Raw genomic sequence first — 25,902 nt, 5'->3', positions numbered from 1 at the left:
ACAGGGGTTGGAAGGAGGGGAGTGGAGATGTAGGAGGGGAGGAGGGAGAGGGTGAGGTCATGGCAGCAGTGATGGCAGTCCTGAGAGAGGAGATTTTGGTTGAAAAGTAGGTAGCAAAATCAGCGGCTACGATGGAGGACGGAAGAGCTGGAGGAGGGGGGGAGAGCAAGGAGTTGAAGGTGGCGAAGAGCCTGCGGGGATTGGATGATTGGGAAAGGATGAGGGACTTAAAGTAGGATTCCTTGGCCAGAGCAAGGGCAGAGCTGAAGGAGAAAAGAATGAATTTGAAATGGAGATAATCCGCAAGGGAGCGTGATTTCTTTCAGAAGCGCTCAGCAGTGCGAGAGCACTTTTTAAGGAATCGGGTGATAGGTGAGTGCCACGGTTGGGGGTTGGAGCATCGAAGGGGGATAGAGGAGGGAGGGCAGGCAGAGTCCAATGCCGAAGATAGGGTGTCATTATAGAGGGAGGCAGCGAGGTTCGGGCAGGACATGAGGGCGATTGGGGCGAGAAGAGGACACAGCGTGTTTGAGAAGGCAGCAAGATCAAGTGTGTTGACGTTATGCCGTGAGACAATGCGCTTGGGAGGGGGGGTGGGAGAGGGGGAAGCAGTGAGGGAGAAGGAGATGAGGTGATGGTCAGAGGAAAAGCTGAGATAGTGTAGTCAGTAAGGGAACAAGAGCGAGAGAAGACGAGATCGAGGGAGTGTCCTTGGATGTGGGTGGGAGAGGTAGTCCACTGAGATAGGCCGAGAGAGGAGTTTGGAGGTGCCAGGATCAGTGGGGTTATCCAAGGGGATGTTAAAGTCACCAAGAATGACAGATGGCAGGTCGGAGGAGAGGAAGTGTGGAAGCCAGGCAGCGAAGTTGTCAAGAAATTGGGAGATAGGGCCAGGGGGGCGGTAGATTGCCGCGACACGGAGGTGGTAGGGGTAGTATAGACGGATAGAGTGAGACTCAAAGGAGGAGAAAAGGAGAGGGGGTTCAGGGTGAATGACACTGTGGGTGCATGAGGCTGAGAGGAGAAAACCCACACCGCCACCGTGGCGACCGTCAGGCCTGGGAGTGTGAGAGAAAGAGAGGCCACCGTGGGAGAGAGCAGCTGGAGAGACAGAATCAGAGGTGGAGAGCCAGGTCTCGGTGATAGCAAGGAGGTGGAATGCTCTAGAGATGAGAAGGTCATGGATGGCAGGGAGTTTGTTGCAGATGGATCTGGCATTCCATAGTGCACAGGAAAGAGGGGGGGTGGGTTGTGTATTTATGTGGATAAGGTTTTTGGGATTGCAGAAGCAAGGGGGGGTCATTGGGAGGGTGGGGGTGCGGGGGCGAGTGGTCAGGATAGGTATGGGATGGGAGGGGGGAGGAGCAGTTGGAGAAAGTGAAGTTGAGAGATTAACAGCCATGAGGAACCGAAGGTGAGAGGGTAGGTTAGTGAAAGCAGACAGAGGGATTTGGGAGGACAGACAGCGTCTGTAGTAGATTTGGTAGAAAACAGAGTGAGAGAGAAGGTAACAGGCAAGGAACTACTGTCAGAGAGGAGACCAGTGGGTAAAATCAGGTTGATTGAGTAATCCAATTAAGTATGAAACAACAACAAGTGAGAGGATGAAGGGAACAGAGAAGGTCAGACGTGAGGCAAATGTGAGCAGGCGTGAAGAGGGAAACAGAGTGCAATAAATGTGTGGCAAAGATAAGAGAAAATAATAGTGAATGAGTAAAATGAAATACAATGTTTGGAAAGATATAGATACAATGAATTAAATGTCAAAATTGAGCAACAGGTTACAATAGGATAGAAAGAAGATGAATATATTACAATAAACGAGAATATGAAAATTTAGACTGTGTTCAAACTCACCTTTTTCAGTATTCTAACTCACCTGCTTCAGTTTTCAACTCACTTAAGTAATCAAGCTTCACTTTAGTATGCAAGCTTCTCTCTCAATGAGCAAGCGTTAGTGGATCTAGTTGCCCGAGAGACTGTGGGAGACGGCCTCGCTCTGCAGTGTTCTGTCTGTCACTACTAGCGACTATTCCGTTAGTGGATCTAGTTCCACATCCTTCTCGGTATTAATCTTTGGTGGCTTAGGCACTTTTATTTGATAAATGTTTAATTTTAATGGTTTAAGAAGAGATATATGGAAAGAGTTAGAAATCTTTATAGAAGATGGAAGTTGCAGTCTGTAGGCCACAGGATTAATAACTTGAGTGGTGGGAAAAGGACCAATAAATCGAGGAGCCAGCTTCATTGATGGTAAATGGAGACGTAGATTGTGAGTCGACAACCACACTCGATCTCCAACTTTCAGACTAGGAACTGCTCTCCCCTTCTTGTCGGTCGCTCTCTTGTATCGAGCAGAAGCTTTGAGAAGAGCATTATGGACATCAGAACAGATCCTAGTGAAACGATGAAGAGAGGAAGTAGCTTCTGGAACCTCCGGAGTTGGTAAGTCAGGAGATCGTGGATGCTTGCCGTATACAGTAAAGAAAGGTGTAGTGCCCGAAGATGAATGGTATGAGTTGTTGTGTGCATACTCTGCCCAGGGTAGTAGGTCAACCCAGTCATCTTGAGAAGAAGAAACAAAAAGTCATGTGAAAGCTTCCAGATCTTGGTTAACACGTTCGGTTTGACCTTTAATCTGGGGGTGAAAGGCTGTGGAGAATTTAAGTTTCACCTGGACGGCTGAGCAGAGGGCTTTCCAGAATTTAGCGACAAACTGAACCCCTCAGTCGGATATGATCTCTTTGGGCAAACCATAAATGTTTGAAGATGGTGGAAATGAAGAGTTGCGCTAGTATGGATGCTGAAGGAAATGTCTTTAGTGGGATGAAATAAGCCATTTTTAGAAAATCGGTCGACTACCACCCAGATCACCGTATGTCCTTCCGACGGAGGTAACTCTGGGATAAAGTCCATCGACAAATACATCCATTGTTCTGTTGGAATAGAAAGTGGAAGCAGGCTTCCGGATGGTGATGTTCGTGGAGTTTTGTGCTGGGCACATTTTACACAGGAAGAGACAAAGTTGGCCACATCAACTCGAAAAGATGGCCACCAGTAAGATCGTAACAGGAACATCAGGGTCTTTTGAGCCCCGGTGTGACCAGCAAATCGGGAAGAGTGTGCCCAAGAGAGTAACTTTTTGCGAAGATTGAGTGGTACGAAGGACTTGCCGGGAGGAGGTTTTGGATGAGTAGCTACCTGTGCAAAGACCACTGGGTTCAGGATTGGCTGAGTTTGTGACTCTAGGGTGGCATCAAATGAACGGGAAAGTGCATCCGCCTTACCATTCAGGGTCCTAGGACGATATTTGATTTAAAAGTTGAAACGTTCAAAAAACATCGCCCAGCGGGCTTGACGAGATGTGAGGCATTGAACGTGGCGAAGGAAAGAAAGGTTTTTATGATCTGAGAGAACTGCAATCTTATGACGAGCCCCTTCTGATAGATATCGCCACTCTTCAAAGGCTGATTTGACTGCCAATAGTTCTTGCTCCCCCTATAGGGTAGTTCCTCTCTGCCGGAAGGAATTTTTTTGAGAAGTAAGCACAGGCGTGGAGTTCCAGATCCTCTCCCCTCTGATAGAATTGCCCCTACCCCCTCAGAGGATGCATCTACTTCGAGTATGAAGGGCTTATTGACGTCTGGTTGGAGAAGAATAGGGGTGGTCATGAAAGCTTGCTTCAGTCGTCGAAAAGCATCGTAAGCTTCGCAGGACCATTGGGCAGGATCTGCCCCTTTCCGGGTGAGAGCGGTAAGTGGCGCTGCAATGGTGGAGAAGTTACTGATAAACTGGCGGTAGAAATTGGAGAAGCCAAGGAATCTCTGTATCCCTTTAAGAGTATTGGGAGCAGTCCAATCTTCCATGGCCTTCACCTCCTCCAGATCCATCTCTAACCCAGTACTGGAATAGATATGGCCAAGGAAAGGAATGGAGGAAACCTCAAAAACGCACTTTTCCAACTTGCAATAAAATTGGTTTTGACAAAGATGTCGTAGCACCTCGGATAATGTCCGTCTGTGAGCACGGATGTCAGGAGAGAAGATGAGAATGTCATCCAAATAGACCACGATGGATGTATACAGCATGTCCTGGAATATGTCGTTAACAAACTGCTGGAAAACGGGGGGAGCATTACAAAGGCCAAATGACATAACTAGATATTCATAGTGGCTATCTCCAGTGTTGAATGCCATTTTCCACTTATCTCCGTGACGAATGCGGATCAAATTGTACGCCCCTTTTAAATCCAATTTTGTGAAGATGGTAGCTGCCTTGACTTTATCAAAGAGTTTGGTGATAAGGGGTAGCGGATAACGATTTTTGATGGTGATATCGTTTAACCCCAGATAGTCTATGCATGGTCTAAGGCAGTGGTTCCAAAACTGTGTGCCTAGGCACCCTGGGGTGCCTCAGGACACTTGCAGGGGTGCCTTGGGTTGGTGGACCATGAGCAATTCATATTATTTATGGCCAATGTACTAGGCAAAACCAGTGCTTGTGGCTGCCAATCATAATATATGTGGACAAACAGAAGCAAATCCTTTCCCTCACCAAATAACACTTAATTTAATATATTTTTTTCTGAATTTCTCGATAAGCATTTGGCCTAGGGGTGCCTTTAAAATATTTTGATGCTCTAGGGCGCCGTGATTCTAAAAAGTTTGGGAACCACTGGTCTAAGGGTTCCGTCTTTCTTCTTTACGAAAAAGAATCCTGCCCCGGCAGAAGAGGTTGACGGTCGAATGAAGCCCTTTTGCAGATTTTCTTGGATGTAGCTAGACATGGCCTCAGTCTCTGGAAGGGATAGCAGATAAATACGCTCTCGGGGTGGAGTTTTTGCAAGCATTAATTCAATTGGACATCGGAAAAAGAAGAATGGGGTACTGGTATTATTAAAGAGGAAGACTTAGAAGAGGTTTCTTGAGACTCGGTCTGTAAAACTGGGAGAATACGAGGCAGGCAAGTTGAGAAACAGTCCATACTCCAGGCCTTAATCTCCATAGTTGTCCAATCAATATGTGGGTTGTGTTTAGAGAGCCAGGGCATCCCCAGGACGGGATGCAGTGTAAATCCCGGCGGTCAGGATCCCGGCGTTCAAAATCCCGACGCCGGAATCCCGACAGCCGAAATCCCGACACTTTCTCCCTCCGTGGGTGTCCACGACACCCTCGGTGGAAAATAAATTAGTGTGCCTAGCGTAGCGAGGCACCGGGCCAGCTGCGTGGCGAGCGCAGTGAGCCCGCAAGAGGGGGCGATCCACGTCCTCCCCCCTTGTCGGGATTTCGGCGGCCGGGATCCCGACCGCCGGGATTTGATACTGAATCCCCTAGGACAACATCATAGAAACATAGAATTTGATGGCAGATAAGAACCACTTGGCCCATCTAGTCTGCTCCTTTTTTAAACATGTTACCTCAAACCATATTTGATCCTTATTTTTTTGTAAGGATATCAATATGCTTATCCCAAGCATGTTTAAATTGTACTACTGTATTTGCGTCTACCACCTCTGTTGGGAGGCTATTCCACTTATCTACTACTCTTTCTGTGAAGTGATTCTTCCTCAAATTTCCCCTGAATCTTCCTCCCTCTAGTGTCAGTGCATGTCCTCGTGTTCTGTTGCTCCTCTTCCTGTGAAGAATGTCTCCCACCTGTACCTTGTTAAAACCCTTGATATATTTGAAAGTTTCTATCATGTCCCCCCTTTCCCTTCTATGCTCTAAAGTATACATATTAAGATCTTTTAGTCTTTCCTGGTACGTTTTGTGATGTAGGCCATGCACCATTTTAGTTGCCCTTCTTTGTACAGTCTCTAATGTATTTATATCCTTCTGGAGATATGGCCTCCAGAACTGAACACAATACTCTAGGTGAGGTCGTACCAATGACCTATACAGTGGCATTATTACTTCTTTCTTTCTACTGCTGATACCTCTCCCTATGCAACCAAGCATCTGACTTGCCTTCTTCATTGCTTTGTTACATTGCCTACCTGCTTTTAAGTCCCCTGAAATAGTGACACCTAGATCCCTCTATTCCTCAGTAGTTTCCATTATATTGAAGGAGCTGGACTGGAGGCAAAGCCTGGGGGTAGGCTCCCCTGACAGGGTTTGTAGGGAGCTGACTAGCAGTGTAGTCATAGGAGGAGTGTTTAAGGAGAGGGTCATAGGGGGAGGGGCTTAACGGGGTGTTGGAGGGGTTTATAAGCGGGGTTCAGGCGGGAAATAGGGGTCACTGGGAGATTTTTCTTAACAGCTAAACATCACTGGCATCTCCCATGGCTTCCCCAGGCAACGCTGATGCGGAGGTGACCGCTGCGCTGGCTGCCCTTAGGGAGGCAGCGGGCACCAGAGGGGCAGAGTGGCTGCAGCAGCAGATGTCAGGTCTGCTGGGGGGACTGGGAGCAGCAGCGCAAGAGGCTGCTCCAGCGGGTGCGCTTCAGCCCATCTGTGTCCCCCAGGGTTCAGCGCCGTTCACGGAGCCCCGTTAGGGACCCTCCAGGCCTGGCTGCGGGCCAGGCAACGCCCGCCCGCAGGACCAGGTCTGGGAGGAATCCGACCAGCAGGCGGAACCCTCCGCGCGGGGGGGATCCCCCCCCCCATGCAAGAAGATCCAGCGGTGAGAGGTACTGGACCAGGAGCGGCGGGGCATGCGGGGCATGCTGCTGCCCAGCGCGGGGTGAGTCGTGCCAGGGGGGCAGAAGTACAGGCTGAGGAACGCAGGCCTGGTACACGGAGCGAGCGGCGCACAGCTGGCTCCGCCTCCAACGAGGTCACGCCGGCTGGTGCTGTACCTGAGGGTCGGGATGACAGGAGAAGAGAGATGTCAGCGTCAGCAGAGGATGGAGAAGTACCTGGTCCATCATCGTTGGCTGGGGCTCGTCCGGACACTGGGCCTGCGGCTGCTGGGTTCACAGCCCCCAGGCAGCCTGGTGAGTCTGTCTCTATGTTTGTTAATGCTTTAGCGCGGAGTCAGGGGGGGGGAAAGTCAGCCCTCCAAGGGGAAATGAGCAGGGGCTTTACTGATTTGTTGAGTGGTTTTGCAGATTGGTTAGTAGGTTTGCGACAGGGGGCGGGGCCGTCCCCGGCGGCGGCGTGGGCGCCGCAGACTTCGGGCACGCCAGCTAACTATAGCGTGCCTGTCAGCAATAGTGTGCCGGTCAACGGTGGGGCGCCGGTGGGGAGCGGGGTGCCGGTATCTGGCGGTGAGCAAAGCAGCAGTAGTGCGGGGGCGGAAGGGGGCAGTGTGGGGACGCAGGAGGAGAGTGGGAGGCTCAGTGACACTGCAAAAGGGGAGGTGTATGTATGTTTTGAGGGGCCGTTGGGGGCCCACCTGAAGCAGGAGGTGAGGGATAAGATTTGGAAAGGGGAATACGTGGATATATTTTCACTGCTCCCGTTAGAGTGTTTTAATCTGGATAGGCCTCGGAAGGAGGAGAAGAAGGAGGAGGAGGAACGGCGGCGGTATCGGCTGATACCGAGGTCATTCACGAACTGGTTGCAAGCATTTGCTATTTTAGCTAGTGTGATTGGAGAGAAGGCACCTGACAATTGTTCAGGTTTGTTTTGTTACATGGATGCGATTGGGGAGGCGTACCGTGTGTATGGGGGCCTGGCTTGGCTCAGGTACGATGAGCAGTTTAGACAGAGGAAGGCTGTGCGCCCTAACATACGTTGGGACCATAAAGATATTGCTTTATGGTTAAAGGTGACGGCCCCCATGAAAAGTGGGCAGCCCTTTCGTGGGGAAGGGGGGGGCCGAGGGAGGCCACTAATGGGACGGCCATGCAGAAAGGACTCTGCTTTGCATTCAATGACGGGTCGTGCCGGTTTGGGGCTAAATGCAAATTTAAGCACGAATGTTCCTCGTGTGGAGGGACCCATGGTGCAAATAAATGCTTCAGGGGGAAGTCCCGGGACGGTAATTCTAAAGGGGGAGACACCAGTTCGGCTGGAAAGGATGCTGGGCTATCTGCGTAGGTATCCTGACCAGCAGACAGCCGTGTTGTTGGAGGAGGGGTTTAGGGAAGGTTTTAAGATACCTTCCGATGTGCAGGTTTCAGGGGGTTTTAGGAGGAATTTGAAGTCTGCAAGGGAGCATCCGGAGGTGGTGCAGGAAAAATTGCTTAAGGAGGTGCAGCTGGGTCGTATGGCTGGACCTTTTGGGTCGGCACCTTGGCCAGATTTGATAGTCTCTCCATTGGGGGTGGTGCCAAAAAAGGAGGCGAACAAGTTTCGTCTTATACACCATTTGTCTTTTCCAAAAGGGGCGTCGGTCAATGATGGCATTGACCCCGACATCTGCTCGGTGGTCTATACATCGTTTGACGCGGCTGTTCAGTGGGTGAAGCGGTTTGGGAAAGGGGCTCGGTTGGCAAAGACTGATATTGAATCGGCGTTTCGTTTGCTGCCGGTTCACCCAACCAGTTTGCGTTTGTTGGGTTGTTGTTGGGACGGGGAGTTTTTTGTTGATCGATGTTTACCGATGGGTTGCTCCTTGTCGTGTGCTTATTTTGAGGCCTTTAGTTCTTTTTTGGAGTGGGTGGTTAAGGATGTCTCTGGGTGCAGTTCAGTTATTCATTACCTAGATGACTTCTTATGTATTGGTCCTGGGGGGACCGGTGTCTGCGACTTATTATTGAGGACTGTTGAAAGGGTGTCGGCAGACTTTGGGGTCCCGCTTGCACCAGGTAAGACGGAGGGCCCTGCGACTGTGATCAGTTTTTTGGGTATTGTCATTGATACCGAGAATATGGAGTGCCGCTTGCCTGAGGAGGAATTGCTGGGTTTGAAGGCTGAGGTAGGGAGGGCAGTGCTGTTAAAGAAGATTAGATTGCGGGAATTGCAGTCCTTGCTGGGTAAATTGAATTTTGCGTGTCGCATTATGCCTATGGGCCGCATTTTCAGCAGGAGGTTGGCAGCAGCGACAGCAGGGGTGGCCCTTCCTCATCATTTTGTCAGATTGGGTAGTGAGTTGAAAGGGGACTTGCGGGTGTGGGCAACTTTTTTGGAAGCTTTTAACGGCAGAGCCTTGTGGATGTCAGACACGTGCGTGGCTACTGAGTTAGACCTCTTCACAGATGCGGCCGGGAGTGGCGGTTTTGGGGCATATTGCCAGGGACATTGGTGTGTAGGCCGGTGGCCGGAGTCTTGGGTACATAAGGGCATGGTCAAAAACTTGGCATTGTTGGAGTTGTTTCCTATTTTGGTTGCAGTAGTTGTTTGGGGGGAGTTATTCCGCAATAGGAAGATTTGTTTTCACTGCGATAATTTAGGGGTTGTCATGGCCATTAACCAATTGTCGGCGTCTTCACCGCCAGTGGTCACGATTTTGCAGCAGCTAGTATTGGAATGTCTGGCCTTAAATTTGTGGGTGGTGGCTAGGCACGTGCCCGGTGTCTCTAACGGCATTGCGGATTCTTTATCTCGTTCACAGTGGGAACGTTTCCGGGAGTTGGCACCAGAGGCGGACAGGGAGGGGACCGGGTTCCCGACTCGGCTCTGGGCTCTGCTGGACGGGTAGTGGATCAGCTCATCAGGGAATCTTTGGCCCCGAATACATGGTCGGCATATAATCAGGAATGGAGGAGCTGGTTGGAATGGCGTGAGGTAGTAGGTTTGAAGGAGGACGATGACGAGTTGGCTGTCTTACTATATATAGGCCATTGTAAGGAGATTGGTTGGTCAGTAGCAAAAATCACGCGCTGCATGGCGGGTTTGGCTTTTGGGTTTCGTGCAGGTGGCAGGCCTGATGTTACTAAGAATTTCCTGATTGCGCAAGCTTTAAAAGGTTGGAGGAGAGGATATGTGGTGCAGGATCAGAGAAGGCCGGTGTCCTTCCAGTTGTTGCAGAATATGGGCATGAAGTTGGGTGAGGTCTGTAGTTCCAATTTCGAGGAAAGGTTGTTCGGGGTAGCCTTTTCGCTTGCCTTCTTCGGGGCACTGCGGATAGGTGAGCTAGTGAGTCCAAGCGTGTCCAGGCCGGGGGGATTGTTAGAGGAGGATGTGGATTTATACGCGGATAGGGTGGAGCTAATGGTGAGGAGGTCTAAGACGGATCAGTTAGGGAAGGGGAAGAAGGTGGTTCTCTTCTCTGTACCGGGGTCGGATATGTGCCCGGTGGCACGCCTGAGGAATTTTAGGGAAGTCAGGGTGGGCAGGGAAAGGGATCCCTTGTTGATGCATGCAAATGGATCCTTTCTGTCAAGGTTTCAGTTCACAAGTGTATTTAGAACAGTCCTACGGACGTTGGGCCTCAAGGGGGAGGAGTACGCGGGTCACTCTTTCCGCATTGGGGCTGCAACTGAGGCTGCTAGAATGGGATTTGGGGATGAGTTAATTAAGCGTATTGGGCGGTGGGAATCGTCTCGCTTTCGTTCTTATGTTCGTATAGGGGATTGTTGAGGTTGATTGTGTTCTTTTCTGTTTTAGGGCAGCCTCCGTGCCTGATTTGGATTTTGGGACATTCATATGTCTTTTGGGGAGCGTTACGGGCTGATGTCAGACCGAACGGCCGCCAGCTAGGTTTGGATAGAGAGGAGGCAGTGGTTCGCTGGCTGGGGAAGCGCGGTATGGTATGGAGTGGAGTGTTGCCGGAATTTCACCGTTTTGTTCGGCTCGATAGGGCCCCCGACATATTAGTGTTGCATGTGGGTGGGAATGATCTTGGGGGCAGACCGTTTAGGGAGTTGATACGGGATATCAAGTTTGATCTCCTACGTTTATGGGCAATGTGTCCGGAAGTGATCACGGTTTGGTCGGATATTGTGCCACGCCATTATTGGAGGGATGCACGGTCGGCTGATAAGCTCAATAAGGCACGTATTAAAGTTAACAGGGCGATTGGGCGCTTTATGGCCAGGAACGGGGCTGTGGTGGTGAGGCACAGGGAACTTGAGTCGGGTGCCGGGGCATTTTGGAGAGGGGACGGAGTGCACCTGAATGCTGTGGGGATAGATGTTTGGTCTTTGGGACTACGAGAGGGAATAGAAACAGCGTTCCGGATGTGGGGGGGGCGCACGGGGTTAAGGGTTTAACCACGTGCTTGGTGGCGGAGGGGGGTCCTCGAGGTTAGTGGCATTGAGGCTTAATTATGCGGCGGGGAGGGCCCCATGAGGGGGCTGGACTCCCCTGGGTGAGGTTAATTAATGAGCACTGGGTGTTGACAATTGGTGCCCTCGAGCCAATCGCTATCGGCTGGGGGAAAGAACTCCTGGAAGTGCTTAGAGGTGTGGATAGATTTATTGAGGGCCTCGGGGACCACCTTCCGTGTGAATGTTTTGGTTATTGTTAAATTGTATTGTTTTAATAAAGATGGCTGCTGTGGCCAATTTTATCCAACAGGAGAGTCATGTCATTTTTGGGTGGATAATTGGGCACAGCGATTAGACAATACCCTGTCATGTAGGAGCTGGACTGGAGGCAAAGCCTGGGGGTAAGCTCCCCTGACAGGGTTTGTAGGGAGCTGACTAGCAGTGTAGTCATAGGAGGAGTGTTTAAGGAGAGGGTCATAGGGGGAGGGGCTTAACGGGGTGTTGGAGGGGTTTATAAGCGGGGTTCAGGCGGGAAATAGGGGTCACTGGGAGATTTTTCTTAACAGCTCCCACCCACCCTCCCTGTTTTTTATAGTTTTTAGGTAGAATAATTGATAGGATGTCTTTTTGTCACAGTGGCCTGTGCGGAGGGGGGTCCTCGAGGTTAGTGGCATTGAGGCTTAATTATGCGGCGGGGAGGGCCCCATGAGGGGGCTGGACTCCCCTGGGTGAGGTTAATTAATGAGCACTGGGTGTTGACAATTGGTGCCCTTGAGCCAATCGCTATCGGCTGGGGGTAAGAACTCCTGGAAGTGCTTAGAGGTGTGGATAGATTTATTGAGGGCCTCGGGGACCACCTTCCGTGTGAATGTTTTGGTTATTGTTAAATTGTATTGTTTTAATAAAGATGGCTGCTGTGGCCAATTTTATCCAACAGGAGAGTCATGTCATTTTTGGGTGGATAATTGGGCACAGCGATTAGACAATACCCTGTCATGCCATTTATACTATAATTAGTCTTTGGATTTTTGCAACCCAAGTGCATGATTTTGTATTTTTTGGCATTAAACTGTAGTTGCCATGCTCTTGACCATTCCTCTAATCTACCTAGATCCTCAATCATTTGTTTTACCCCTCCTGGTGTGTCTACCCTGTTGCATACCTTTGTGTCATCTGCAAAAAGGCACATTTTACCCTCAATTTCATTTGCAATATCACCAATAAAGATATTAAAAAGCACTGGTCCAAGTACAGATCCCTGGGGTACTCCACTTGTAACCTTTCCCTCCTTTGACTGTACTCCATTTACTACAACTCTCTGTTTTCTGTCCTGCAACCAAGATCCATTCAACTATCTTAGAATCCAATTCCAAGCTTTCAAGTTTATTTAACAGTCTGCGATGTGGGACAGTGTCAAAAGCCTTACTGGGACAGTGTCAAAAGCCTTACTGGGACAGTGTCAAAAGCCTTACTTTCGTGAGCCGACTGAGGAAGGACCAGGAATTCCAGTGATTCTTGATGCAGGGCTCCTACGAGAAATAACACTGGGAGAGTCCGTGAGGTTATTTGACCACTTGAGATACGGCTGCCATCTACGGCCGTGAGAAACAATGGTTGGTCTAGTGCAGGGCTGGGCAACACCGGCCCTCCAGATGTTGATGAACTACACATCCCAGCATGCCTTGCATCAGTTTCAGCATGGCCACATAGCAAAACTAATGCAAAGCATCCTGGGATGTGTAGTTCATCAACATCTGGAGGGCCACTGTTGCCCAGTCCTGGTCTAGCGGCTGTACCGGTAGGGAGAATTGGGAAGCTAGTTTAGCCGAGAGAAAGTTTCCAGCCGCTCCGGAGTCTAATAAAGCCTTGACCTTGATCTTGCTCTGTGATGCTTTGCAATGAGAGTAACCGGAATGGTCGAATCAGTAGAAGAGGGAGATGGAAGCAGTACTCGTAACCTGACCTCCCTCATGGGGATTAGGAGCAGTCGTTTCCCGGACGAAGTGGATAAGTAGACAGCAGATGGGAAGGAGAGCCGCAGTACATACATAGGTTCTCCCTACGTCTATGATTCTTCTCCTCCAAAGAGAGATGTGCTTGGTTGATTTGCATGGGTTCTTCTGGAGTTGGAACTGGGAGAGGACCAGACTTAGAGAGATGCATAGGATTGGAAGGAAACTGAGGACGGAGGTGATCTGAGCGAGTTCTCTCCAGCTGGCGCTCCTGAAGCCGAAGATCCACTTTGTTACATAGTGAGATGAGATCGACCAGGGTGGAAGGCGTATCACGGGTGGCCAGTTCATCTTTTAAATAACCAGAGAGACCGTTCCAGAAGGCTGAGACGAGGGCTTCTTCGTTCCACCCTAATTCGGAGGCCAAGGTCTGAAACTGTACTACATATTGCCCCACAGGTCTACTGCCCTCACGAATCCTCAAAATCTCTGTGGCTGCGGAAGACACTCTGCCTGGTTCATCAAATATGCAACTAAAGGAGGCAATGAAGGCAACGTAGTCATTGAGCAGAGGGTCGGACCGCTCCCAGAGTGGTGACACCCAATCCAGAGCTGGGCTACTCAAGCTTTAGGTGCAGGGAAGTTGGAGGGTTGGAGTGTAAAATGCACATCGCACTGGTTAAGGAATCTGCGACACGCTTTAGGCGACCCATCATACTTGCTCGGAGTAGGTAGTTGAAGATGACTTGGAACAGGTGGCCCAGATGGAGAGGCTGGTGCGGATCCTCCTTGCGGGGGCTGCGAGGGTGTAGAGGCGACTGTAGGGGCTATTTGGGGAGGTGTCAGCGTCTGTAGAAACTGAGCCACTTGGCGTTGTGAAGCCTCCAATTGTTCAAGGCAAAACAAAATACCCTGCAGAACGTCCGTCATGGATCCCTGATTTTCACCCAACTCCATCGGGTCAGTACAAACTGTCACAGCGGTTGGGTTCGTGTGATGTTCAGAGACAGGAGACAAACCAGCGGAAGAAGGTTTAAATTGAGCAGTGCGTCTTTCCTGTCTGGCGCCGGGTCCTGTGCGGCAGATAGGGGCTGGCAGGAGGGCTGCTGGTGTGGGTTGAGAAGGGACACTCCCGACATGCAGAGCTCCGGCAGCGTCAGAAGCCGGCGCCGCCATCTTTGTTTTGGGCAAACCTTGCCCTTGGACCAGCCAGCCAGTTCCACCCACTGTACTGGTCGGCCAATGGCAGCTTCTCCCTAGGGATTTAGGGAGGCTGTCAAGAGTCGTCCAGTGTCAGTGCAAAATAGTCTTTCAGCCTGTCTGTAGCTTGACTCCTGGCTCCATTCGGTCTTGTTTCCGCCTTGGCACCATTCCCCTCTGGGAAGTGTATTCCTGATCTCTGGCACCGTGGTCCCCGCCAGCTCACCATCCAGCCTGCTCATTCTCCGCCTAGCACAATATCCAGTTAACCCTTCTAATCCCCTGGTCGAGTCTCCTCGCTTCCAGTCCTCTCCCAGTGGAATTTCCCCCATTTACATATCACTCCTCCTGTTGCTTAAATACGTCCGGACTTACCCAAGTATATTTCAAGTTGCAAGAATTTAAGTTTATTTCCTACTCAAAGAAGTATTTGAGAACTGTGTACTTGAGAATTATCAATGTACCTTCATGAAACCGTCTATTACTGAACCAGCCCATTTTAACCCTACCTCTGCTACTCCTAGTGTGGTTCCCGATTCGCATACGAACCCATCCAATCCCAATTCCGTGACAGGCAGATCCCCTATATCCATAGAGGGTCGGCTGCCATTGGCTGTCAGGGTAGAAAGAGCGGAAGCCCCTGACCTGGCCCAATCACCATTTCTGCCCTCAACCAAGATAGCGTCGCCAGCCTCCCAGCGCCGCCGAACAATGGAGCAGCACAGTGCCTCCTGTCTCCCCTGCCATTGTCCATCACCGCCTGAGCCGCTGTCCCTGGGGTCGGGAGCCTACACACGCTAGCCGACGGCGGGCGCGGATGGGTGATTACTGTGCCTGCCGTGCTCCGCCGAGGGGACTCCCTTCTCACGTTCCGCTCCTAGCTTCTCCTTGCCCCCATCTGCCTGTACCTCTGACATCACCTTGTCCCCATCTGCCTGTTCCTCTGACATCACCTTGTCCCCATCTGCCTGTTTCTGTGACATCTCCTTGTCCCCATCTGCCTGTTCCTCTGACATCACCTTGTCCACATCTGCCTGTTCCTCTGACATTACCTTGTCCCCATCTGCCTGTTCCTCTGACATCACCTTGTCCCTATCTGCCTGTTCCTCTGACATCACCTTCTCCACATCTGCCTGTTCCTCTGACATTACCTTGTCCACATCTGCCTGTTCCTCTGACATTACCTTGTCCCCATCTCCCTTTTCCTCTGACATCACCTTGTCCCCATCTCCCTGTTCCTCTGACATCACCTTGTCCCCATCTACCTGTTCCTCTGACATCACCTTGTCCCCATCTGCCTGTTCCTCTGACATCACCTTGTCCCTATCTGCCTGTTCCTCTGACATCACCTTGTCCCTATCTGCCTGTTCCTCTGACATCACCTTGTCCCCATCTGCCTGTTCCTCTGACATCTCCTTGTAGCCATCTCTCCTTCCCCATCCTTGCCTGTCCTTGTCCCCATCTGCCTGTTGCCCCTGACATCTCATTGTAGCCATCTCTCCTTCCCCACCTTGCCTCTCCTTGTTCCCATCTGTCTGTCCCCCCTGACATCTCCTTGTTGCTGTCTCTTCTTCCTCATCCTTTCCTCTCCTTGTCCCCATCTGTCTGCTCCCCCTGACATCTCCTTGTAGCCATCTCTCCTTCCCCATCCTTGCCTGTCCTTGTCCCCATCTGCCTGTTGCCCCTGACATCTCATTGTAGCCATCTCTCCTTCCCCACCTTGCCTCTCCTTGTTCCCATCTGCCTGTCCCCCCTGAAAGCTCCTTATTGCCGTTCTCCACCCCATCCTTGCCTCTCCTTCTCCCCATCTGCCTGTCACCCCTGACATCTCCTTGTTGCTATCTCTCCTACCCCATCCTTGCCTCTCCTTCTCCCCATCTGTCTGCTCCCCATGACCTCTCCTTGTTGCCGTCTCTCCTTCCCCATCCTTGCCTCTCCTTCTCCCCATCTGCCTGTCACCCCTGACATCTCCTTGTTGCCATCTTTCCTTCCCCATCCTTGCCTCTCCTTCTCCCCATCTGTCTGCTCCCCCTGACATCTCCTTGTTGCTATCTCTCCTACCCCATCCTTGCCTCTCCTTCTCCCCATCTGTCTGCTCCCCATGACCTCTCCTTGTTGCCGTCTCTCCTTCCCCATCCTTGCCTCTCCTTCTCCCCATCTGTCTGCTCCCCCTGACATCTCCTTGTTGCCATCTTTCCTTCCCCATCCTTGCCTCTCCTTCTCCCCATCTGTCTGCTCCCCCTGACATCTCCTTGTTGCCATCTTTCCTTCCCCATCCTTGCCTCTTATTCTCCCCATCTGCCTGCTCCCCCTGACATCTCCTTGTTGCTGTCTCTCCTTCCCTATCCTTGCCTCTCCTTCTCCCCATCTGCCTGTCCCCCCTGACATCTCCTTGTAGCCGTCTCTCCTTCCCCATCCTTGCCTCTCCTTCTCCCCATCTGTCTGCTCCCCCTGACATCTCCATGTAGCCGTCTCTCCTTCCCCATCCTTGCATCTCCTTCTTCCCATCTGTCTGCTCCTCCTGACCTCTCCTTGTTGCCGTCTCTCCTTCCCCATCCTTGCATCTCCTTCTCCCCATCTGTCTGCTCCCCCTGACCTCTCCTTGTTGCTGTCTTTCCTTCCCCATCCTTGCCTCTCCTTCTCCCCATCTGCCTGTCCCCCCTGACATCTCCTTGTAGCCGTCTCTCCTTCCCAATCCTTGCCTCTCCTTCTCCCCATCTGCCTGTCACCCCTGACATCTTCTTGTTGCTATCTCTCCTACCCCATCCTTACCTCTCCTTCTCCCCATCTGTCTGCTCCCCATGACCTCTCCTTGTTGCCGTCTCTCCTTCCCCATCCTTGCCTCTCCTTCTCCCCATCTGCCTGTCACCCCTGACATCTCCTTGCTGCCATCTTTCCTTCCCCATCCTTGCCTCTCCTTCTCCCCATCTGTCTGCTCCCCCTGACATCTCCTTGTTGCTATCTCTCCTACCCCATCCTTGCCTCTCCTTCTCCCCATCTGTCTGCTCCCCATGACCTCTCCTTGTTGCCGTCTCTCCTTCCCCATCCTTGCCTCTCCTTCTCCCCATCTGTCTGCTCCCCCTGACATCTCCTTGTTGCCATCTTTCCTTCCCCATCCTTGCCTCTCCTTCTCCCCATCTGTCTGCTCCCCCTGACATCTCCTTGTTGCCATCTTTCCTTCCCCATCCTTGCCTCTCATTCTCCCCATCTGTCTGCTCCCCTGACATCTCCTTGTTGCTTTCTCTCCTTCCCCATCCTTGCCTCTCCTTCTCCCCATCTGCCTGCTCCCCCTGACATCTCCTTGTTGCTGTCTCTCCTTCCCCATCCTTGCCTCTCCTTCTCCCCATCTGCCTGTCCCCCCTGACATCTCCTTGTAGCCGTCTCTCCTTCCCCATCCTTGCCTCTCCTTCTCCCCATCTGTCTGCTCCCTCTGACATCTCCATGTAGCCGTCTCTCCTACCCCATCCTTGCATCTCCTTCTCCCCATCTGTCTGCTCCTCCTGACCTCTCCTTGTTGCCGTCTCTCCTTCCCCATCCTTGCATCTCCTTCTCCCCATCTGTCTGCTCCCCCTGACCAGTGCTCCCTCTAAGCTGTGCGCACGTGTGCGCGCACACAACTCGACAATCGTGCGCACAGACATTACAACTGAGCGCACAAAGCAGCAGTGGTCCCTTTTTACAGTTGTGGACTCAATTAATGTGTGTTTCACCCAATAACTACATTGTGTGCTGTGTTTTAAATGTTTAAATGTTTAATATCATTTTTAAGCAAAGTTAACACAAATGCTGAACGTCATTTTTCAGTTATATATAATTAACGCACAAAAATTAAAATTTCCTTCCAAAGTTGCACAGCCAAAATCTTTTGCCGCACACAACCTTCCTAAAATTAGAGGGAACATTGCCCCTGACCTCTCCTTGTTGCTGTCTCTCCTTCCCCATCCTTGCCTCTCCTTCTCCCCATCTGCCTGTCCCCCCTGACATCTCCTTGTAGCCGTCTCTCCTTCCCAATCCTTGCCTCTCCTTCTCCCCATCTGTCTGCTCCCCCTGACATCTCCTTGTTGCTATCTCTCCTACCCCATCATTGCCTCTCCTTCTCCCCATCTGTCTGCTCCCCATGACCTCTCCTTGTTGCCGTCTCTCCTTCCCCATCCTTGCCTCTCCTTCTCCCCATCTGTCTGCTCCCCCTGACATCTCCTTGTTGCCGTCTTTCCTTCCCCATCCTTGCCTCTCCTTCTCCCCATCTGTCTGCTCCCCCTGACATCTCCTTGTTGCCATCTTTCCTACCCCATCCTTGCCTCTCATTCTCCCCATCTGTCTGCTCCCCCTGACATCTCCTTGTTGCCATCTTTCCTTCCCCATCCTTGCCTCTCCTTCTCCCCATCTGCCTGCTCCCCCTGACATCTCCTTGTTGCTGTCTCTCCTTCCCCATCCTTGCCTCTCCTTCTCCCCATCTGCCTGTCCCCCCTGACATCTCCTTGTAGCCGTCTCTCCTTCCCCATCCTTGCCTCTCCTTCTCCCCATCTGTCTGCTCCCCCTGACATCTCCTTGTTGCTGTCTCTCCTTCCCCATCCTTGCATCTCCTTCTCCCCATCTGCCTGTCCCCCCTGACATCTCCTTGTAGCCGTCTCTCCTTCCCCATCCTTGCCTCTCCTTCTCCCCATCTGTCTGCTCCCCCTGACATCTCCATGTAGCCGTCTCTCCTTCCCCATCCTTGCATCTCCTTCTCCCCATCTGTCTGCTCCTCCTGACCTCTCCTTGTTGCCGTCTCTCCTTCCCCATCCTTGCATCTCCTTCTCCCCATCTGTCTGCTCCCCCTGACCTCTCCATCTTGCTGTCTCTCCTTCCCCATCCTTGCTCCTCCTTCTCCCCATCTGTCTGTCCCTCCTGACATCTCCTTGTTGCTGTCTCTCCTTCCCCATCCTTGCCTCTCCTTCTCCCTATCTGTCTGTCCCTCCTGACATCTCCTTGTTGCTGTATCTCCTTCCCCATCCTTGTCTCTCCTTCTCCCCATCTGCCTGTCACCCTTGAAATCTCCTTGTTGCTGTCTCTCCTTCCCCACCCTTGCCTCTCCTTGTTCCCATCTGCCTGTCTTCCCTGAAATCTCCTTGTTTCCGTTCTCCTCCCCATCCTTGCCTCTCCTTCTCCCCATCTGCCTGTCACCCCTGACATCTGCTTGTTGCCATCTCTCCTTCCCCATCCTTGCCTCTCCTTCTCCCCATCTGTCTGCTCCCCCTGACATCTCGTTGTTGCCATCTCTCCTTCCCCATCCTTGCCTCTTCTTCTCCCCATCTGCCTGTCACCCCTGACATCTGCTTGTTGCCATCTCTCCTTCCCCATCCTTGCCTCTCCTTCTCCCCATCTGTCTGCTCCCCCTGACATCTCGTTGTTGCCATCTCTCCTTCCCCATCCTTGCATCTCCTTCTCCCCATCTGCCTGTCACCCCTGACATCTGCTTGTTGCCATCTCTCCTTCCCCATCCTTGCCTCTTCTTCTCCCCATCTGTCTGTCACCCCTGACATCTGCTTGTTGCCATCTCTCCTTCCACATCCTTGCCTCTCCTTCTCCCCATCTGTCTGCTCCCTCTGACCTCTCCGTGTTCCTGGAAGGATGCTAGTGCTCTATGACCACATGTAGGCATTGTTTTGCGAAGATTGGGAAATGGGGAAGAATGTTTCCGTGCTGTGAATAAAATGCTTATCTTTGGTGTGGAACAGTTATTTGTGGGCCATAGAAATTCATAATATATTACCATGGTGCTTCTCTTCAGAGTTTTGGTTGGAGATCCTGGTTCAGGGATGCTGCACACTTGTGATGTCATCAATGGCACATGTGACATCATCAAGCTACCAAGTAAGTTGTATTTATTTATTTATTTATTTATTTAGTGAACTAATTGTAAAGTTGTAATTTATTAAGTTGGCTTTATTTTCATTAGAAAAAGCCATATATCCCTTTTCCTCAGACTGCTGACACAGGGGGTGATTCAGATTGGCTCAAAGCAGCATAAATTCGCTGCTTACTGAGCCCTTAAATGCTGGGCGAGCGAACACACGAATGGCTGCATCAGCCTGCGAATGGAAGTGTTCGCTGACACAGGGGGTGATTCAGCCTCGCATGTGGCTGTACGGCCTTACAATCACTGACCATCGAATGATTCTTCACCCGCTCGCAGATACGTCAGTCTGAAGCGACTTTTATCTGCGCCGGAGATAGACGCACATGTGCCGTCAGCCCTGTGCAGGCTTTGCCCGTCTGTATTTGCATTACAACACTCAGTGTTTTTTTCAGCACACCCACCGTTTTTTGGGCACGCCCATGAAATGATGGGTGTCTCCATGCACTAGCCCCCTGTCCGCACACTACCCACCTGCTGTGTGCAAATGCCTCAAAGGTGTTTGCACTGCGGACCTGCACATGCGTATATTCGACTATAAGCCACACCATCGGTCCCTGGCACGAATACACTGGGCCCGAACCAACCTGAATCAGGCCCACAGTCTCTCACTCACCTCAGTGCTCTCTCTCCTCATACTGCTGTCAGTCTCTCTCTCTCTCCTCCCAGTGATCTCCTCATACTGCTGTCAGTCTCTCCTCTCACTCTCTCTCCTCTCAGTGCTCTCTCCTCATACTGCTGTCAGTCTCTCCTCTCACTCTCTCTCCTCTCAGTGCTCTCTCCTCATACTGCTGTCAGTCTCTTGCTCTCTCTTCTCCCAGTGATATCCTCATACTGCGGTCACAGTATCTCTCCTCTCAGTCTCTCTCCTCATACTGCTATCAGTCTCTCCTCTCACTCTCTCTCCTCTCAGTGCTCTCTCCTCATACTGCTGTCAGTCTCTTGCTCTCTCTTCTCCCAGTGATATCCTCATACTGCGGTCACAGTATCTCTTATCTCAGTGCTCTCTCCTCATACTGCTGTCAGTCTCTCCTCTCAGTGCTCTCTCCTCATACTGTGGTCACAGTATCTCTCCTCCCAGTGATCTCCTCATACTGCGGTCACAGTATCTCTCCTCTCAGTGCTCTCTCCTCATACTGCTGTCAGTCTCTCCTCTCAGTGCTCTCTCCTCATACTGCGGTCACAGTATTTCTCCTCTTAGTACTCTCTCCTCATACTGCTGACACCGTCTCTCTCTCTCACTCTCTCTCCTCTCAGTGCTCTCTCCTCATACTGCGGTCACAGTATCTCTCCTCCCAGTGATCTCCTCATACTGCTGTCAGTCTCTCTCTCTCCTCCCAGTGATCTCCTCATACTGCGGTCACAGTATCTCTCCTCTCAGTCTCTCTCCTCATACTGCTGTCAGTCTCTCCTCTCAGTGCTCTCTCCTCATACTGCGGTCACAGTATCTCTCCTCTCAGTGCTCTCTCCTCATACTGCGGTCACAGTATCTCTCCTCTCAGTGCTCTCTCCTCATACTGCTTTCAGTTTCTCTTTCCTCATACTAGGGACACAGTCTCTCCTCTCAGTGCTCTCTCCTCATACTGCTGATACAGTCTCTCTCCTCTCAGTGCTCTCTGTTCATACTGCTGACACAGTCTCTCTCCTCTCAGTACTCTCTCCTCATACTGCTGACACAGTCTCTCTCCTCTTAGGGCTCTCTCCTCATACTGCTGACACAGTCTCTCTCCTCTCAGTGCTCTCTGTTCATACTGCTGTCAGTCTCTCTCTTCTCCCAGTGCTCTCTCCTCATACTGCTTACATTGTCTCTTTCCTCTCAGCGCCCTCTCCTCATACTGCTGTCAGTCTCTCTCTCTCTCCCCTCCCAGTGATCTCCTCATACTGCTGTCAGTCTCTCTTTCCTCATACTACTGGCACAGTCTCTCCTCTCAGTGCTCTCTCCTCATACTGCTGTCAGTCTCTCCTCTCAGTCCTCTCTCCTCATACTGCGGTCACAGTATCTCTCCTCTCGGTGCTCTCTCCTCATACTGCTGTCAGTCTCTCTTTCCTCATACTACTGACATATTCTCTCTCTCTCTCCTCTCAGTACTCTCTTTCCTCATACTGCGGTCACAGTATCTCTCCTCCCAGTGCTCTCTCCTTATACTACTGACAAAGTCTTGCTGTCTCCTCATACTGCTGTCAGTCTCTCCTCTCAGTCCTCTCTCCTCATACTGCGGTCACAGTATCTCTCCTCTCGGTGCTCTCTCCTCATACTGCTGTCAGTCTCTCTTTCCTCATACTACTGACACATTCTCTCTCTCTCTCCTCTCAGTACTCTCTTTCCTCATACTGCGGTCACAGTATCTCTCCTCCCAGTGCTCTCTCCTTATACTACTGACAAAGTCTTGCTGTCTCCTCATACTGCTGACAGTCTCTCTCTCTCTTATCCCAGTTCTCTGTCCGCATACTACTGAATCTGTGTCTCTCTCTTCTCCTAGTGTTGTCTCCTTATACTGCTTACACAGTCTCTTTAACTCTCTCCTCCCAGTGCTCTCTTCTCATACTGCTGTCAGTCTCTCCTCTCAGTGCTCTCTCCTCATACTGCGGTCACAGTATCTCTCCTCTCGGTGCTCTCTCCTCATACTGCTGTCAGTCTCTCTTTCCTCATGCTACTGACACAGTCTCTCTCTCTCCTCTCAGTACTCTCTTTCCTCATACTGCGGTCACAGTATCTCTCCTCCCAGTGCTCTCTCCTTATACTACTGACACTGTGTCTCTCTCCCCAGTGTTCTCTCCTCATACTGCTGACACAGACTCTCTCCTCCCAGTGCTCTCTCCTCATACTGCTGACAGTTTCTCTCTCTCCTCCCAGTGCTCTCTCCTAATACTACTGACACAGTCTCTCTCTCCTCCCAGTGCTCTCTCCTCATACTACTGAAACTATGTCTCTCTCTCTTCTCCTAGTGTTCTCTCCTTATACTGCTGACACAGTCTCTCTAACTCTCTCCTCCCAGTGTTCTCTCCTTATACTGCTGACAGTCTATATAACTCTCTCCTCCCAGTGCTCTCTCATACTGCTGACATTGTGTCTCTCTCTCTTCCTAGTGTTCTCTCCTCATACTGCTGACACACACTCTCTCACTCTCTCTTCCCAGTACTCTCTCCTCATACTGCTGACAGTTTCTCTCTCCTCCCAGTGATCTCTCCTCATACTGCTGACACAGTCTCACTCTCTCCTCATACTGCTGACAGTCTATCTCTCCTCCCAGTGCTCTCTCCTCATACTACTGACACAGTCTCACTCTCTCCTCATACTGCTGACAGTCTATCTCTCCTCCCAGTGCTCTCTCTTCATACTGATGAAACTGTGTCCCTCTCCCTTCTCCCAGTGCTCAGTCCTCACATTACTGACACTGTCTCTCTCTCTCCTCCCAGTGTTCTCTCCTCATACTGCTGACACAGTCTCTCTCACTCTCTCCTCCCAGTGCTCTCTCCTCATGCTGCTGACACTGTGTGTCTCTCTCTTCCTAGTGTTCTCTCCTCATACTGCTGACACAGACTCTCTCACTCCATCCTCCCAGTGCTCTCCTCATACTACTGACACAGTCTCGCTCTCTGATCATACTGCTAACAGTCTCTCTCTCCTCTCAGTGCTCTCTCCTCATACTGCAGACACAGTCTCTTGCTCGCTCTCCTCCTAGTGCTCTCTCCTCATACTGCTGACATGGTCTCTCTCTCCTCCCAGTGCTCTCTCCTCATACTACTGACACAGTCTCTCTCTCCTCAGTGCTCTCTCCTCCCAGTGCTCTCCTCATACTACTGACAGTGTCTTTCGTCTCCCACTGCTCTCTCCTAATACTACTGACACAGTGTCTCTAGTCTCTGACTGCTCTCTCCTAATACTACTGACACAGTTTCTCTCTCCTCCCAGTGCTCTCTCCTCATACTGCTGACAGTCTCTCTCTCCTCCCAGTGCTCTCTCCTCATACTGCTGACAGTCTCTCTCTCCTCCCAGTGCTCTCAACTCATACTGCTGACATGGTCTCTCTCTCCTCCCAGTGCTCTCCTCATACTACTGACACAGTCTCTCTCTCCTCATACTGCTGACACAGTGTCTCCCTTCTCCCAGTGCTCTCCTCATACTACTGACACAGTCTCTCTCTCTCTTTCTCTCTCTCCTCCCAGTGTTCTCTCCTCATACTACTGACACGCTCTCTCACTTTCTCTCTCTCCTCCCAGTGTTCTCTCCTCATACTACTGACACGCTCTCTCACTTTCTCTCTCTCCTCCCAGTGTTCTCTCCCCAGCTCTCTGTTTTCATATTGATGTGTCTTCATATATCTTCCCTCAATACACCCTGCACTGGAAGCTGCCTGGCCCTGTGTCTGTAAGACTCACAAACATGGTGATGGTGGATGGTGATCACTTTTGGATGCTCGCCCTTTAGTACCTGGAGGTGATTAATCAAATGCTAGAGGTGACCCAAAGAGATCAAAGCAAGCTAAAAAAAACAACCGTACGTTCCTGTGTGTGACCCTCCTTGGGATGGTCAGAGCAATGCAAAGATGTAGCTTAGTACCCAGATACGGCAGCAGTCACACACAGATCATTCTACTCAGCAAGGTCTGCTTGTGCGTCTTCTAGGCATAGCACCAGGTATCCCGCACTGCACGTGGATGGTAAATTGTGAAAATCCCATGTCAACCTTTCCATGTGCCATCCATTGTCATGTCAACCTTTTGTCAATGTGGACCTATCATACGAATCCCAGGCTGGTTACCACATGATGTATGTGGACACGTGTGTGCATTATATGTGTGTGATGTGATCTGTCTCCCCCCTCAGATGGAAGCAGTACAGCTCACATCGGACTCACGATGGAAGTCGATTTCGTATCCGAAAACTCAATTGTGAGTATTCAGTGACGTACATGTATGGTCAGTGTAACGTTCTAGGACCCCGGCTGTCAGTGTAACGTTGTTCTCGGATCCCATCTGTCAGTGTAACGTTGTTCTCGGAACCCATCTGTCAGTGTAACGTTGTTCTCGGACCCCATCTGTCAGTGTAACGTTGTTCCCGGATCCCATCTGTCAGTGTAACGTTGTTCTCGGATCCCATCTGTCAGTGTAACGTTGTTCTCGGACCCCATCTGTCAGTGTAACGTTGTTCTAGGACCCCATCTGTCAGTGTAACGTTGTTCTAGGACCCCATCTGTCAGTGTAACGTTGTTCTAGGATCCCATCTGTCAGTGTAACGTTGTTCTAGGATCCCATCTGTCAGTGTAACATTGTTCTCGGATCCCATCTGTCAGTGTAACGTTGTTCTAGGATCCCATCTGTCAGTGTAACGTTGTTCTAGGACCCCATCTGTCAGTGTAACGTTGTTCTAGGACCCCGGCTGTCAGTGTAACGTTGTTCTCGGATCCCATCTGTCAGTGTAATGTTGTTCTCGGATCCCATCTGTCAGTGTAACGTTGTTCTAGGATCCCATCTGTCAGTGTAACATTGTTCTCGGATCCCATCTGTCAGTGTAACGTTGTTCTAGGATCCCATCTGTCAGTGTAACGTTGTTCTAGGATCCCATCTGTCAGTGTAACGTTGTTCTCGGATCCCATCTGTCAGTGTAACGTTGTTCTAGGATCCCATCTGTCAGTGTAACGTTGTTCTAGGATCCCATCTGTCAGTGTAACGTTGTTCTAGGATCCCATCTGTCAGTGTAACGTTGTTCTAGGATCCCATCTGTCAGTGTAACGTTGTTCTAGGATCCCATCTGTCAGTGTAACGTTCTAGGACCCCGGCTGTCACCCCATCTGTCAGTGTAACGTTGTTCTAGGACCC

General features: G+C 51.0%; 1 protein-coding gene across 1 annotated transcript in view; it reads left to right on the top strand.

Annotated features, from left to right (window-relative positions):
* ITGAL (integrin subunit alpha L) overlaps nucleotides 1-25,902 on the top strand; it is a 218,150-nt gene that overhangs the window by 25,928 nt on the left and 166,320 nt on the right. Inside the window, exons 3-4 of the mRNA XM_083152209.1 lie at nucleotides 19,958-20,040; nucleotides 24,911-24,975. Of these exons, the coding sequence (XP_083008335.1) occupies nucleotides 19,958-20,040; nucleotides 24,911-24,975 (148 nt within the window). The remainder of the gene's footprint in view (nucleotides 1-19,957; nucleotides 20,041-24,910; nucleotides 24,976-25,902) is intronic.

Source organism: Crinia signifera, chromosome 7, assembly GCF_055691185.1.
Source record: "Crinia signifera chromosome 7, ASM5569118v1, whole genome shotgun sequence".
Taxonomy (NCBI): Eukaryota; Metazoa; Chordata; class Amphibia; order Anura; family Myobatrachidae; genus Crinia; species Crinia signifera.
Note: the sequence above shows the minus strand (reverse complement) of the source record. Positions and strands in the feature narration are given on the sequence as shown.